General features: G+C 45.3%; 1 protein-coding gene across 9 annotated transcripts in view; it reads left to right on the top strand.

The window, feature by feature from the left end:
• The first annotated feature begins 6,597 nt into the window (after nt 1–6,597).
• Nucleotides 6,598–17,057, top strand: part of LOC1279265 (protein outspread) — a 202,427-nt gene continuing 191,967 nt past the window's right edge. For 7 of the 9 annotated variants that reach the window (XM_061653614.1, XM_061653618.1, XM_061653616.1 and 4 more), the window contains exons 1-2: nt 6,598–6,849; nt 8,535–9,523. In XM_061653614.1, coding sequence (XP_061509598.1) covers nt 9,404–9,523 — 120 coding nt within the window. In that variant the 5' untranslated portion in view covers nt 6,598–6,849; nt 8,535–9,403. The remainder of the gene's footprint in view (nt 6,850–8,534; nt 9,524–17,057) is intronic. The other 2 variants (XM_061653613.1, XM_061653610.1) reach the window with 1 other exon arrangement.

The following is a 17,057-nucleotide window of genomic DNA, read 5'->3' as shown; positions in this document are numbered from 1 at the left end:
TTGGTGTGTTGGTGGCAAATGGAAGTGATAGTAATTTGGTCTTAAAGTAGGTTAAAACAGCCCAACATGTTTGCTATAAACTAGTCAAACTTAGCATAACTGCGAAATATGTAGAATAGAATTTTTTGTTTGTTACAAATTCAAAATCTATTTTAAACACTTAATATACATTCTAGGAATCATTGATACCAAATACCAATTAACTAAACATTGTCGATTTTTCATGGGTTTACCTTCACTCGCACTGACTCAATGTCAATTGCAAATTATCAAAAATAGTAGCTCTTAAGTCAGCAGTCATAATTTGAAAGCTCTATCAATCGAACACAAAACGTTCAGCAACTTCGTTCAGAAACGGTCAAGGAACGGCTCCTCATCGAGACGAAAACGGACAACGTGCGGTAGTTTGTGGACGTCGGATAAGCCTGATCTGGCATCTACAATAGCATCGAAAGAAACCCTGGTTCCAAATGTCTAACGACTCTAAGCGACAGGAATCTCCAAAGGAATCTGAAGATGAAGACCGTGTGAAAAGGTACTACATCGCTGGATTTGTTTGGCCAAAATGCTCCGAGAAAACAGTAAAAAAGAACCTTGGTAACAGGAACATACATGTCAGGAAGCGGAAATCGCTGAGTTGCAGGCAATGTAGCATCTCCTAACTAATAGCACTCAAACACATGCTTACACGTTTGTCTTCTTCCGCCATGGCGAAAATGTTGGGATAACTAACGAATGGTGGACTCATTTTTTATATAAACTTTATCGAAGGCAATAATCTGTCTTATCTTTTTTTTATTTCTTCTTCTTTTTTGGCACAACAACCGTTGTCGGCCGAGGCCTGTATCAGTAGTTGGCCTGGCTTTCAGTGACTTATTGATTACCCGTAGCAGGATAGTTAGTTCTACTTATAGGGGCACGTTCCATTCGAGGCTTAAACCCATGACTGTCATGTTGTTAAGTACAAACAAATAACAAGGGCGATTAAGTGCTTTTCATAGGGTTTCAGAGCAGCACAGCGTGCTGACCAATAGAGAACTGCTTAAAGTTTGTCAAAACACCAGTATTGACACGTCTGTATGTTGACATGCTTATGCAATCCAAATGTTTCTAGGCTTGATTTTTACCAATTTGAGAATAAGGTACCACAGCCATCACGTAACTCCACCCAAGCTAATGCAAATAAATTTTTCCCCAAAACCCAAAAAATTCATGCAACGCTTCGCTTGCATCACTCACTATCCATAGCCAAATCATTTAAGCGCTACCCTTCTCTCGAGCGGCGTAACAGCGTTTAACGATGCAATCGTACAACAATTGTGTGACGATCGATATCGCTACCGTAGCGCGGCATAGCGATTGCAATCGAGTGCATTGGCCCCGCGGATTCATTCATTTTCTCCTGCAGGCATTTCCGCGGGAAAGCTTACGTGAGGCAATGCAAACAAATTTGAAAAAAAGAGGAACCAATAGAGGGAACGGGCGCTGCTACATTCTTAGCGTTTAGCTTTCACAAGGACATGCTGATGGAGAAAAGATCCTCTCCTGAAAGTGTCTGGAAATGTTGGTACGGAGCGTGTGTACTGCAGCGTAACGATGCTGGATGTTGGAGTTAATCAAAATTTTTCCTCCCCAAGCCGCCACACCACAAGCAAGATCGTATCGCATATCGAGCTGACCAGCTGGCCAGCCATCACACAACGAGATACTTTCTCCGCATTACTGTCCGCCAGTGGCTATTTCTTGTGTTTTTTCCCCTATGTATGTGAGTGTGTATATGTGTGTGATGCACATATCCTAATCATCCTGGCGAGATGAAAAAAGGGTGCGATCGCGTTCATACTTTTACAAAGAAACCGAGTGAACGACCGTTGCATTTCAACTGCTTGACGATGTGGAAGAAATTGTTCCAGGGGAAGACACTGTTGAATGTGGTCTGGATGCGACAACAGGTAGCAAGTGCATTTGAAATCGATTTGAATGTACAAACACACGCGCACAGTTGCAACTTTACCTACCCAGCTCCCCCAAACGACTCTCCCCTGCAAATCGAATCGAAGAGATAAGCGCCCTCGCGCAGCACTCACCGGAACGGGTCAGGGTGAATTATGTCCCAAGATCGTTCACCGTTGATTACGCACGAGAGCGATCGTGTGCATGTGAACGCCGGCCAAGAAACTGTCCAGTCCGTCTCCTGGCACTCGAATCGGACCCACGCATCGGGGTTAGATCGTGAGAGGCAGTTGAGGCTGTCCGTGGTCCACAATGAATTACTGACCAAGTTCTGCCGGGGCTTATCAATCCCACGGACATCTTCCATGTATGTGTGTGTGTGTCTCGCTTGTCGCGAGAATGTCCAACTCGGACGCTGATGGAACATCAAACGGGAAGCCCGGATCGTGCGTTTGAAGCGCACGGACAACCATTTTTCGGAGGTGAAACTCTTTAAGCTGAGCGGCCAGGGAGATTAACAACCGCCCAAACCACCACCCCGATAAGGCTCTCGAGCCCGAGACGAAAGTCCCGTTGTAGAAACCTGCTCGTTTTGCAAACACTGTACCGCAAGAGGCACGACAGGTCCATTGCGATGAATTACGAACCTTTCGCGGGCTATCGATCCGATCGGTTGTCCGGAACCTGGGTCGGGTCGGTTTTCGATCGTATCGTCAAAAGAAGCGGGTCGCTCGCGTTCTTTCGTTAGGTTCTGTGTGTGTGTGTTTTTTTTGTGTTGCTTTTCAAAGCATTTAGGTAAAACACGGTAGGAGCTTTCAGGTAGGAAAACATTCTCGATGCGTTCTTTGGTCCGAAGTTGTCCACCGGCGACGAAGGAGAAGGTCGCATACGCGAGATTCCACCCGCGATGCTACTTGGGGATGCCCGGTCCCGGTGGCCGTTGCCTGCATACCTCCAAGCTCCAAAGGAATCAGTTTCTAGGCCATCGTGAAGGTGTACGGAATGGGCAAGATTACATCATTCATCATTCGCGCCGGACAATGGTGGTCCCCGCGGACCAGGAAGAGATTCCATGCAATCTTGCTTCGACACACACACACCGAAGATAAGACCATTCGATCTTGAGCCTCGATGTAAAGGGGGAGAAGGTCGCTGGTATTCTAGACCCCCTCTTTCTCTGACTCCATTAGAATTCACTTGAAGGCTTCTGTCGGTGGAGCAGAAGGATGCTGCTTTGACTTTATCATTGCTACTGGAGTTGCATCGCTGACGCTGAGGGGGGAAAAGAAGGCGCAATTGGAGAACAATTTGAACCCATTCCATGCTCCAAACAACGCTGACGATGCGGAAGCTGCCGAATGCGTATGAGAGAAGCTGAAGAGGGGGCCCGAGTGTGGGCACGCGCGTGTCCCCACACGACCCCGTTGCGCCAGTATGTTGCAACTAATCTGACAAGCTGCATCGCCCTGGACACGGGAACAACATTCTCGACGGCTGGGATTCTTACGCTACCCGGAGGTGCTCCCGTACGATGGCAAGAATGTTACTCTGGCTACTGGTGTAAACTCTGGCACCGGGTGGGCAGGGTAGGAAAGGGAGACAGAGAATGGATTGTCAAATCAAACCATTCGCAGGCAGAATGGCGCTGAAGGCGACGGCTTCGGCATGAGATGAGGGATGCCACCGTACCCTGCAATAAATCTTTCCATCAATGACGCTTCTGCTTGTACGAGAGTATTTTTTTCTTCTCTTCTTCTCTCTGTCCGTCTGTCGCTGCCGTTTCCCGGTGCAGAGGTTTCCTTTCGCCGTGTTCGTCAACTTTTCTATTACGCCTCGCGATCCTGCCCGCCGTTTGCCACGCCAGAAGTACCGTCAGCCACTAGATCGTGCTGTGATTGAAGGAAGAATTATCGTGCCGTGTTTTCGATGGCAAAGGGATGTTGAATATATTGCGGGAATGGTGAGGCGGGGGAGCAAGGAAGGAGAGTAAGAAAGTGCAACAAGGTGGCAAAGAAATTGACGATTCTCGTAAGTGGCGATGATAAGCTTAACGGGGATTAATATATTGTTCAGAAGCGGATGATAAGATCTAGTACCAGCGGGATGTGTTTTTTTTGTGTTTTGCCGCTTGTTCTGGCGGATGCTGCTGGAGATGAATGTAGAGTGTGTCAAGTGAGAGGGACTTCCATTCAGCTGAGAATAGAATACTCTTACTATAAGGAAGTAATGAATGCAACAAATAAATGAGATTAAATAGAAAAATAGAAACATGTATAAATCCATTATTTCTTCTAACAACTTCTTTCATTTTTTGGTTATTTTACAGGGTTACGGTGAATAACAATGTTTACATTCGAAAGTGACACTTATTTCTTTTTCGGGGCTTTACACCGTTGTATAAACGCAAAATCAGCGTTTAGCGGAAGAAGAAAAACGAAGTTTATTCTGTTGCAAGAAATGGTTAAACTCGATGTTTTGCTATTGTTATTTCAGTATTACGGGATTTTCCAAGTGACTTTCGAATGTGCACATAATTATTCATCGCCTCCAAGATGTATTTCAACACCTATTAAATGGTGTATTTGCTTTAGAATAAAATTTCAGTTTTTGCACATGATTTTCAACGCATAACAAAGAACTGTCAAACTCAGCCCAGCTTGAGACTTATTCAAAATCATGCTGAGGATATAAAAAATATGATGATGGAAATGAAATATCAGATTGATGTGGATTAACTTCTGGCACGCGGTAAATAAAAATACTTACATTCGAAACTGACTTGGAAAACCAAACATGGTATTGTAATTTTTTGAAAGCTTATGTCATCAACATAAATAATAAATATTGATAATTCAATATCGAAAACAAACTTTAATAGATGTTGACGAAAAGACTAGGACAATGACATACCGATTTATTAATGATGAGAACACAAAGATCCGTATGAAACAAGGCCCCCTCCCCCGGCATAATCAGGACTAACCTACAAGTGGACTAATGCAGGCTATGCATAGACCAACAAGTCATAGATAGGCAAGTTCGTTAGTGTCTTTGACCGATTACGGTTGTTGTGCTAAAAAGATATCATATCTTATTTTACAAATGGAATTTACCAGCAGTAAGTGCTAGTGATGGATAATCCAAAATGCAGCTGTAGATCCACTTCGACTTTGGTTCTGAAAAACTGCATTAGACTTCGTATTTAACTACCCAACTACCCAAACTACCCAACGACTCCGGCAAGTATGTACGAGTACGAGGATCTGTATTTCACCGTCAGATCGTGAGATCGTTTTCTGATGTTAAAATATCTTTTATTATAACATCGTTATTTTTGTAATAGTAATATGGTTTGTTATGAATAACATTAGCATTTCACGATAGGTAATGTTGCTGTTTTGTTTTTTTTCTTGCATATTATATTAAGAAAATTTAAATTTGAAGTCTTGGAAGAAAATTATAAAAAATTTCATAATTATTACTTTTAAAACTGCGAGTAATAATACAAATACCCAAATTAAATGTACTAGACACTAACCACAAACAATTTTGAAAATTCCTCCGAAAAGAAAGTAGAGTATGGAAAATATACAAAATAATTTTGTAAAACGAAATAATATTTCATAAATTATGGGGATCGTCATTTTATTTGAGAACAAAAAATCGAAAGAAAATCTTAATCTCAAAATAGCAGTTTTATTATAACTAGAAAGACTTGAATATACTAATGAAAGGTGTAGAGCTAGCACCACAGCCTCAGCACTGAGAACCGAGAGAGATATAATTCCCAGTTGACAAAACACTCACCAACATCCTGAGTCAATCCCTGTTTGAGTATAAGAACACCTTCCATAGTGGTTTTTGTTGATTATAATATTTTTATACAAATCAGTTTTAGATAAAATAAGCTAAATTTAAAAAAAATTCTTCCCAAACTGAACTATGGATTGTGATTATAATTGGTGTTGAAAATAATAATTTCTTAGTAATTTCGGAATTTCAGTTATGAAATGATCAGTTATGCGTATTCAAGCAAAATTAATAATGCTTTTTGAAGTTCATGGAATTCATCTAAGTTTCTTATTTTTTCCGCGAAGCTATAATGTCTTATAGCTATAACAACAGTTTTTAATCGATATGTTAGACTCCAAATGTAGATTTTTTTTTTCCAGGATGTGCTGTTTTCAGACTAAGTTTTACTATCTCCAATCAGAATTTTCCCTTTTAGTATATAAATGTGGCGAAAAATACACTATTGTCTAGACTATATAGTAAAAATAGCTATGTTATGTTTGCACACCAGCAGATCATCTATTCAGACCCTTGTTCAGAGCGTTGCTGAGTGTATTGTATACGGAGAGAGCATTAGTTAACTTTGAGCGTTCCCTGCTACTTTGAGCAACTTTTGTTGTTATGCTCAACCGTAAGTAAAAGAGCAGTCAGCAAATTTGAACGAAGGACAGCGATACGTGTGAGTGGTTGAGCAGGTTTTTCATCTTTCCCTTTCTCTCTACTATCTTTGCGTCGCAGTTTCGTGCTCACTTTTCGTCATGCAAAGTGTGAGAGACTTTTACAACGGTTTGAGAGCGAAACAAATGCAATTTGAGTGGCTCGATCGGCTCTCTTTGCTTCACTTTAAAGATCCGGCCACATTGCGGGTTAAAAAAAAATTAGCTTTCAACGACGTCGGTCGGGTGTGCGTTTCTGTCGTGTGCGCGCGCGTCAAGATAAAGTACTAACTACACCAACGTAGCCTTTTGCAGTGTACGGATTGTTTACTGTTTCTGCAAGCAGGTTACTACACGGTGCGAAACCATTTCGCAGTTCGCAGTTGCAATTGTTTTTGTTTGTGTACCTCAACTGGCCCAGTGATTTTGAGCGAAAGAAAACCAAGAGGCAAGTAGTGTGTTGGTGTTTTTGTTTTCTAAATCTCAAGCAATGAAATACAAATGCGGGGTGTATAATTTCTTAAAAAAATAATTGTTTGAAGCCAATCAGGAAAGCAATCATTAGCTTTAGTGATGAACGAAATGTGTCACAAATTTGGTATATTTGAAGACAGTGAATATTTTGTAGAAATGAGTCAACCACGGCTTGTGAACTCCCTACGAACGTTGTGAAATCAACCTGTCGTTCAACGCTGCCCGAGCTGTTCCAGCCTTACCAACAACAATCACCGGTGATCGTATCGCATTCTTCCCCAGTACGCCAGCAACCAGTAACCTCGGGTGCAATCGCACTGCAGTGTGCAACGTTCGTGCGTGCACGTGAGCACAAGTGTCTTGACATGGTGCATACGATTTTGATGTTTTTGTTGTTGTTGTTGTACGTTTCCTGCTGATCTTCACTTGCGAGCATTTTGTTGTGTTGTTGCTGCTGCCGTAGCATGAACTAGGTCGACTGGTGTGCGTAGCGATCGAGCTGTCCGGACTTGCGGTTGCGTGTGCGTGTGGGTAAACAAAACGTTCTTGGCCCCAGTGTGAGTGTTGGTGGCGTAGCGTATACGCAACGCGACATGGTTGAGCTGGAAGCTGAGGTTGAACGAAATGTGTTGCTGTGTGCGTACGTACGTGTGTGCCTTTGTGTGGATGTGTGTGAAGGAGAATTGCGTTTTTGGTGGTGTGTCGACTTTATTGTTATGTTCTTCATCCGACCGTCAGCGATCACGAGGGTGTACAATTTGTTTTCATTTATTTTTCGGCAGCATCCCTTGGGTTGCAGCGCGGTTTGGAATTACAGAGACTGTGTGTGTGAGTGTGTGCCTTGATGCACCGGAGTGGAATGCATTATTTATTGGTTTAAATTGAGCCGGGTTGGAAGCCGAGGCATTCTTTGATGTACAAATTGACGTTTAGCGAGAGCTTCTTGAATGTTGATTTCTTGCTAATTGTTTGTTTTTCTAGCAAAATGTGTAATTATTCATAAAACTAAATCGAATGGCAAAGTTCCTTGTGAAACACGATACCTTCGGAATAACTGCTAGCAGTAGATGCCGTGCTGGCCACGTCTGTTCGATCGCAAACGCACACTTGCCTAATCGGGGAGCATACAGTGAAACGAACTCAGATGATGAAACAGTATCAAAACCAAAGCAAACTCAAACTTACCACAAGAGGCAGTAATAAAAAACTACCCCAATAACATTGTGATTTCTTTTCCCTTCGATCAGCAACCTGATAATGGAGTGTTTTGCTGGCCTCACCGCTGCTCACGTGCTACGATGAGTAGAGTAATAATAAGCAGCAATGTGAAGTGTTGAGAGGAAACCCCAAGTAACATACTTGCAATCAAAACAATTTCAAGTCTATTTTCCATTGTGTTTTGTTTTGGGTTTGGTTGTTGTTGTTGTTTTTTTTTTTGCGCTGATGGAAAACAATTTGCCCCAAAAATGATTGCCCGCCATAAAAGCGAGCGTATTTGAGCGCGATCGTTTCTAGCGATTGTGGAAAAGTGGAGTGTCAATTGCGCCAGCTTTCCCCAAATAATTCAACGCAAAAAAAAAAAAAAACATGTAAAAAATCGATATTGCAGCAGGATGTGCAGAAGAATTAATAATTTGATTTTTTTTCTTCTACAATTAGTGCGAAACAACAGGTTTGGGGTGCAACTCAGGTGCATTCAGCCTGCCGTAGGGCGACCTTTCGTTGCACCGAGTGCATGTGGTGTGTATGCAAATCAAAAAATTGAAGAAAAGCGAATGCAAAGTGCACCTGGAAAACAGCTCACTATCATAGCAAAACGCCTTATTGAGCGTAATTGAGTGAGTGTGTGTGTGCGGCTTGCAAGTGTATTCAATCATCAAGGGAAGAATAATTCATCGCCCCCTTTAGTATCGTTCTGTTCGAGTGAGAACCAAAAATTACTGAAAAAGTGTGTGTGTTTTTGCGTGTGAATAAAATCGATCTACAACCGACCTCCCCTCAGGGAGATGGCGATTAAGTAAAGTGAAATAATAATAAAAAATACCAAAAAAAGTGTAGACATCCCACCTAACGATAACTGACCCTCCCCTTCCCACAAGGGGGGTGGGAACATCCATCGCAATGCATCGTGTAATGCAGCCGATGCAGTGTACGATCGCCTAAACCGGAGGCGCGAGAAGGTTTTCGAACCTTCCTCTCTGGAGTGTCTCCGTGTGTGTGACCTTGTATCTTTCAAACATCGCAAAAAAGTGATTGAAAATTGAAAATCTTTCTCACCTCGTAGTGGAATGGAATTAAATAACGCGCGCGCGAATTAAAGTAAAAAAAGAGTGAAAATTTGCGCCGTGAATTTTGTGCTATTTTTTGTTTGTTTTCAAAGGTGAATGTGTGCGTAAGAGAAGGTGTTTTTTTGGTTTGTGTGTCCCTTCTCTCGATTCCCTGCCTGTCGGTGTCGGATGTGTGCTTTCGGTGTCCGTTTGTGATTCACCCTTTTGCGACAGATCGTTAAAGAAATAATTCCAGTAAACATGGGCAGCCGCAACATCGAGTGTCGTAAATTTTCGCCGAACATCTTCAACAAGAGCAAATGCACGCACTGTTTCCGCCAGCGGGAGGAGCATAGTGCCGCCGCCCTGGAATGCAATCGGGTAAGTTCGGGGTTCATTTTTTGTTGTTGTTGTTTTTGTTTATCTCGCCGTTTGTCCCTTCGGTACCCCCAAATCCCCAAAATCTGTGGCGTGCAGTTTGCGGTGCAGTTGTAGCGCACTGGCCGGGGTTTGCCGTTTGGGTGCATTTGTCGTTTGCATTTTCTGTGTGTGTGTGTGGGTGTGGACTGGTGAGTAGGTGTGGTTGGCTGCACATATGCAGATGCATATTTGCAGCAGCCGTTGTAGCTGTTCTTCGCAGCTGCTGGAAGGTGTGGGAATGCATTGGAAATGCAGATTTCGTTTGCTTTTTTTTTTGGGGGGGAACTCAGGAAAACCCCATTTTATGTTTGCGACGAAACGACTCGATTAATGAGAATTTATTTTGTTCACGTTCAACTTTGATACCGTCCCGTAATTTCAACGATAGACGGACCGTAAAAGTCAATGATAAGAGTTATCTTTCTTGTGGCGCTCTGCCGTGGTTCATTTTAATCCGCGTCATTTATCACAAAAGCGCATCGCATTTGCTATCGCCGCATTGCAAGCGGCTGTTACAAAACAGTGTGCTTCCGAAAACTGACTCTATAAACCCCCCGAAAGGGGTGAATAGCACCCAGTACCCCTCACCCGCCCTGTTGGTTGTGGGCGAATGATTAGGCAATTGATTTATGGCCGATTGAAACCAGCTCGCCCAGATGATTGCCATCTGGTGGCGGCGTGTCTCCCCATCCATGTTTTGAGCCCTTTCCATGTTTGGGAGCAACTGCATTACGAAATGCGTTCTCTTCGGTACAGCACACACACGCATGATGTCATCTCGGTGCTGGGGGATGTTGGAACTTCACAAAATTTAATTATAATTTTGTTCATAAATTAATGCTTCATTCCACACCTCGTTGTCACGCTTGTGGCTGGGTTGGCGACGTGCCTCAACGTCCCACGACCTCGACGTATACACGTATCCCTGTTTTAAGGGCGGCTCCCCTTCAAAAATCCTACTTCCACAAACCGAGAAGAACATTATTTGCTGCACATAATTGGTTGACCGACGATGCGGCCAGAACACGTCCGCCAAAGACCGGGGGAACGGGCGGGTATTATTGAAATTGTTAACGATCGAGTACACACGGCACTGCGGTTGCGCGAGTGCCAAAACGAGCGCCTGAAGATTGGGTTGGGTGACCCATGGCACACAGATTGGTGACTGTGAGATTCTTTCGCGAGGTTCTGCTGGCGTAGGAAACTACGTACTTACGCGGATGTATGTAATCGGGACGTGCTCGCGTGATATTCCAACAGTTCCAACATCCAACACTGCCTGCCTTGTTGCATGATGGAGAAATTCTTTTGCATCGCCGGAGCTCGGTGATCGGTGACCCGCGATCTTACTCGGGTAGAGACGCGCCTTACTGACCGATCTTTTGCTTTCGTTCACCTTTGCGAGTGTTGCCCGTAGGAATGGGCTGAGTACCCCGAAAGGGAGCTCGGGTAAGGTCAGAAGGTTGTGAATTCACATCGCGATCGAGTGTGGAAAGGATCGGGTCGACCGACCAGTCGCCCCGATGCCTCTGTGAATTGCCCGGGAGTGTGTGCCCAGAACGCTGACATGTCCAAAGCGCCGAGATGTCAGGGCCATGGAGCAGACTGGCCAGCTGACCTCGATGCGCCAGCACTGGAAAATATGCTTCACAGCACACTCCACACGCTCTGTGGATTGATCTTGAGACGCTCTCAAAGGCAAGCCAGTCACCACTCTGGACGACGTGAAGGAGCACAAAGGAGATCCGGCAGGGTCTGGTTGAAGCATAATTTATGCAAAAAACAGCTTCCAAAACTCTCCCCCTGGGACAAACTAAAAAACCTCCCCAAAACTGCTTGACCGAAACCAATCGATGGGCGGGGAAAGAAATTGGAAGACAACGTAGATGACCACACCACCACCACCGTGGTCGCTGTTACAAACATAACAGTCACTCTTGGGAGGAAAAGAAAAACACAGCGCGTAACACCGAACTCGAGACGAGCGAGAGCACTTTGGACCAAAGATGTTTTGTTGAACCGTTCAAGGCTTCGGGGCAGGCTGGTTCGAGAGCTAGCGGGACATCGCATTTTGGGACGTTACGTTTTCCGATCTCTTTCGGTGTTGGTTCTTTGCTCCGCGAATTCTCGAACGGCGACAACGTGTGGTACAGGTGTGTCGGGTTTGGAGCTGCGTGCTTGTTTTGGAGATATTTTCGGCAACGAAGAATCACCAACGTATTCTCTGTACCTCACTCACAAACGAACAGCAAGATCGGTTTCGGCAACATGTTGACGAAGTCGCACTGACGCCACGCAGTTGTGTGCAGCTTTGGGAGAGGCTGTGTGTACTCTCCCAGAGGAAGTTTGAAGTTGCTGGAGGTGAATTCTTGAGCGTTTGGAATGATTTCGGGAATGAGATGAGCAATGTACACAAGTGGTCTATTCTGACAGTGTGAATAGGCACTTTTGAAGATGTTGGAAATATTGTGTTCTAGACTAAGAAGGTCCAAGTTTCCCACTTCTGATTAGGGACTTTAAAACCCTAATATCTTCCCCAGTCGATGCTGTAGCTTACCAATGTCTGACCCCAAAATCCCTTCCGCCCTGTATCAGGGGGAATCTGTATCTCCCGATGTGGGTCTCACACACTGATGCCCTAATAACGATGCCATATTCACACGCACACAAGCTCTGTCGGGTCACTGCGCGGAGATCTAGGCGCTAGAGCCAAACTTCGGTAACCTGCTTTCGGATTCGAGAATGGTACGGCACCGATTTTCGTTTCTCACATCCATCCATCCATTCGTCCATTCTTCACCCTAGCTCGCACCGGAAACCGGCCTAATAACGGTGATCGTCACCGGTTACGTTTATCACCTAAAAGTAACCAATCGAACCCACCGAAGACCACTCAGCGGAGTACCTAATTCGCTCGGTCCGGCTGTGGCTCGCGGTTCGTGATGATGATGGAGGAAGCTGATGAAATCGAGTGAACTTGAGACCTCGCGTTCGCTTGCGTCGGCTGATATTGCCCGGGTTGGGTGTCACGGGTGCAGTGTACGGTGCGAAATGGCGTGCGCTCGCAGCTCGCCGCTTACCGTTCACGGTCGAGGCAAAAAGCACACCGTGTGGCACCGAATGGTTGGAAAGTTGAACCCGCCACACATATACACACACTTCCTATTGCTCACTCACATGTGCGCGCGTGGCCAGAAAAATTGATGGAATGTTGCGATCGATCGAGTTGGAGGCAAAACCAAAAGGGTCACAGCATCACCACTACCGCAATGGTTGCTGCCGTGCTGCAAGGGTCTCGAACCTAGGGCCAATGCTTTTAAAGCGTCGAACGTTGTGCTACACGTGTTGAAGTTTCGTGTGGGAAGGGAATTCCAAAACCCATTCGATTCGAATCGCGCGCAATCGCACTCGAAGCTGGTTGGGATATTGCACCGGTTGGCGATTGTTCGCTGTCCCGCTGCTGGGTAGGCTGGCGAGTTGCCAGAGACATAAAAGTCGTTGTTTTAGTGCTCCGATCGAGTGGTACAGTTGCGAAAGCTAATCGAGGTCTCGTACCGGTCGCATAAGCCGCAATGGCACAGACTTTTGAACTTCTCCGAAAGAATGTGGTGTGAAATTGTTCCATTACAAATTTTGGGTTTCTTCGTTTGAGTTTCAGTTGTGCACCTAACAATATAATGTAATGCTCGAAGCCGTGTATGTAAAACTTCCGAGAAGTTTACGTCTGCATCTTGATTATTCTTTACGTTTTCCGTTTCGTTACTCAATTAACGTTCGCTTGCCACTTTGGGTTCGATCGCAACTGACGTTTTTTGTGTGTTTCTTTTATTTGAGCTGCACACCTTTTCCAATCTCCAACACCCGCCATTGCGCCCTTTCGGTTGCTTTTGGGCGGCATCGATTCAAGAACGCAAACGCAAAAAAGACTCTCAAACAAGCATTAAAACAAACCACCCTGTCGGCGGCAGTTCGCCTCAAACGCCCAGAAGCCCACGGGTGTTCGGGCGCTTCTTGGGGGCAAATGGCTTTAACCAAAATGGGAAAGGCAAATAAGTGAAAAAAGCCAGCATCCAGATACTCCGTTCAGCTTGGACCTTACCCCCCCCCCCCCCTCTCTGGTCAAGCGCAAAAGGGTTGAAAGCAACCTTTTCAACAGCTGTTAATTTTTCAATTTCCGCAACGCGTTGCGAAGAACAAAAGCCTTTCAAGGGAAATAAAACAAAGCTCAAGTCCAACTGCTGGTTTTGTGCAAACAGAAAAGAAGGGTTTCCTTCACCGAAAGCACCGGCCATAAAAAAGGGCATGCGTGCGTTGTTCTGTGCAATGAACCAGCGCGTATTCGTATCAAACTGCTCAACCGAAAAACGCATTTCCTCATCGAATAATGATGGAATAGCGCGGTTTTGCGCGGCATTGCCAAAACCCGATCAATGGAACATTTCATCGCACGTTCGTTCACCGCGAGTGACCCTCAAAGACACCGACACCCCGCGGACCCTGGGCATTCCGGAAGCGGAAAGTACGAGCGGCGAGCCACGGACTGCTTTCCCCGATCGGCGCAAGTTCGCGAAACTGACCGCATCGGAATGCGCGTGGCCACGGTGCGAATATTTCCGCCGATATAAAATTGTGTTTTTTTTTGCCTTCATCTTTTTCCTGGTGCTTAGTTCCTGTGTGTGTGCGTGAATGCTGGCTTCCTTTAACGGCCTGTCGTTACGACTGCTCTGTGTGTCTACACGTTCACGGGAACGCTGCGGGTTGTTTCACTTTCATTGCGAATATGTGCTGCTCCCTGTGGCAGCCCTCCCTTCCCTGGACAGCCGTTTAAGCTTGGTGCTGCGGGTTGTTTTTTGCTTTTATTATTGCACGGCAAAACATTTTTTATGGGATTTTCTAATTATTGGCACGCAGCTCGCTGTGGTCGGCATTAGATTTTTGCTTTTGCTTTCACGTAGAAAGTGCTCGGTCGTCGTTTTTCAGCGCGATATTGTCGTCAATACCTATTTGTTTTGGTTAGTCCCGGGCCACGGGAGGAGTGACGACGAGCGCTTCGACAAGTCACGATGAGCTTTTGATGATGAGCGGCCTAAAGATAATCGTACTATCGTGGCTGTAGGTGGTGATTACTTTCGCTACCCTTTTTCAGCCTGCCCTGCCGATCGTGTGCCGTTTTTAAGAATTAATTTCGCTGATTTGTGGATTAAGGGATGTTGTCATTCGTTCCCAAAATGCATGCTCTCGAAATGTATGTCAGTACGTACTTATCAGCATCAGTTTTGCTGAAATTTGTAAAAAACAATGACTTGGAAAGCCTTTAAACAATTCCAAATCGAAACTTTATCTATCAGCCTTTAAACACTGCGTCCGCTTGTGCCACAACAACGACTACTTTTGCATGATTCGATTAACCTTGATTTCACATGCAACCTGCGCGGTTTTGTGCGTAGGCATGCGGTCCCCCCTTTCCTGCTCCAGCGCATAACCCAGCAACCCATCTCCAGCTGCTCGGAGTTCGCAAGCCAGTACACTACCCGCGATCGATGGGAGCAATGAACTGTCTACCGCGAGGGAAAGATGCACACAAAAAGGGAAAGGTACTGGTGGCGTCTCGGCACACAAGGCATACGCACATGTAAGCGGGCGGCACACACGTAGACACGTGGCCAGGAGCCATTGACTGCCATCGGAGCGCGCTCCGTCATCATCTCTTCGCCCTCACGACACCGTTGGAATGTGATTGTTGTTCTTCGGTCAAAAATGCCTCTTAAGCCGCTTCTCCCTGCCGTGATGATGTGTTTTTGATGGGGCAACGCTTTCTGCGTGTGTGTGTGTGCGCTCTCTTGTTGAATGCTTCTTTTTTCAAATGGTTGAGCATAGGTGTTTTTCGCCCTTCTTTTCCTTGCGCCACCAACAGCTTCAACCGGCCCAGGTATTGAACTGATCGTTAAAAATATGTTTCTATCCGTTCGGTTTCGATTTGCTTCGTACGTAGGTTAGTGTCGTCTTCTTTTTTTTGTTGTATGCGCCGTTTAAATTGAAAGAGAAAGTTCAATTCCCCATTGTGTGTGCAGCATGCGGAGGTAGAAGTGTCTAACTCTGACGTGTGGTAAAGAGTGCGCAAAATCGGACAGAAAATGAGTCAAGAGCATCGTGTTCCGCCGTGAAGTGATGCGTGAGTAATTATTCGGCTGCGGGCGTTTGCGCCATCCTGGCTGTCTATCGGGGTGGGTGACGGTTGGGTAAAAGAATTTTTATTGCCGACGTATCCGGGCGCCGTCAGTCTGGAAAGATTGGCATTTCAGTTGGTTTGATTATGATTTTGTTGAATGAATGTTTCTTCAATAATTCAATTAGGTTTGTTTTACTAAGATTTCGTTTGATTTTTAAGATGATTTTTGACAGAAATGTGTTAGGTAAAACTTAATGAATAAAATTATTTGTGAAAAACGACGAATACGAAACAAAGGACATTGAAATGAAGCCATATAAGTAAAAAAATTTGGTATTGATTGGCAGTCGAACAGTTGTTCGACTTGTACGCTCAAGCACTAATCCGCCACGATAGTTTCCTCATAGAACATTCTGTTGCCCTTGAACTTGTCAAATATTAGAGATATGGCACTAAATTAGGAGTGCTTTTATGTCTTCCGTCTTTTTTCCGGTTCAAACAACCAACAGAACAACGCTCCTATTCATCACACTTCTCTCCACCCTCCAAAAATACACAGCGACTAGCCGAACTTACCCTTAAAAGAAACTAAACAACCACCTCACCCTCTCGTGAATTTCGTTAGACAAAGTTTGAGTCACTGCAGCGCGGTTTATCTGAAGTCTGCGGAGAGCTTTCGGGCAAACTGGAGGCCCTCGTTCATCGGTTTGTTTCCGTCTTAAGCAACGCTTCCCCATATTGGCGTACGCGGGCGCTCAAGCACCACGGAACAAACGTGACCTTATGGGATCTATTTTCGGTGCGCAGTTATTTAATTAGCGTTATCTGCCTTTACGCGCTAGATAATCCTTATCTAGCCCACACAGCCGGAGGCGGTGCACTCGGAATGACTGGGCGGTGGTGGGTTGATGTCGTGTGTGGCTCTGCTGTGTGGCCGGTTGTGATGTCTCTATAAGCGCGAGCGACGGACCGATTCATACGCAGGGCGATGTACTGGCCTCCGCGCAAGACAATAGGTGCGTGTGTGTGTGTGTGTGAGCAAGCTGCCGCGGGTTGTATGTCCTTCACGCAGGGAAGCAACGACCGATGCAGCGGCGATGGTATGAAGTTGTCTTGTAAAAATGGTTACACGGAGGGCACCGATAGGGCTTCTTTGAGTTATCCGGCACAGGCGTCACGCTGCCAGAGCGGTAAACATGAAGCGGAGTTACCAGCGTTTTGAGGGACAACGATAAGGCCCTCGCCTACGCTTCCTCCTAAGGTCGTGCGGCTATTAAACTTGAGTTTTCAATTATTCACACGCAGCTGGCAATGGTTCTTGTTTGC

Source organism: Anopheles gambiae, chromosome 3 (genome assembly GCF_943734735.2).
Source record: "Anopheles gambiae chromosome 3, idAnoGambNW_F1_1, whole genome shotgun sequence".
NCBI lineage: Eukaryota > Metazoa > Arthropoda > Insecta > Diptera > Culicidae > Anopheles > Anopheles gambiae.
This window is presented reverse-complemented; position numbering and strand designations above follow the sequence as displayed.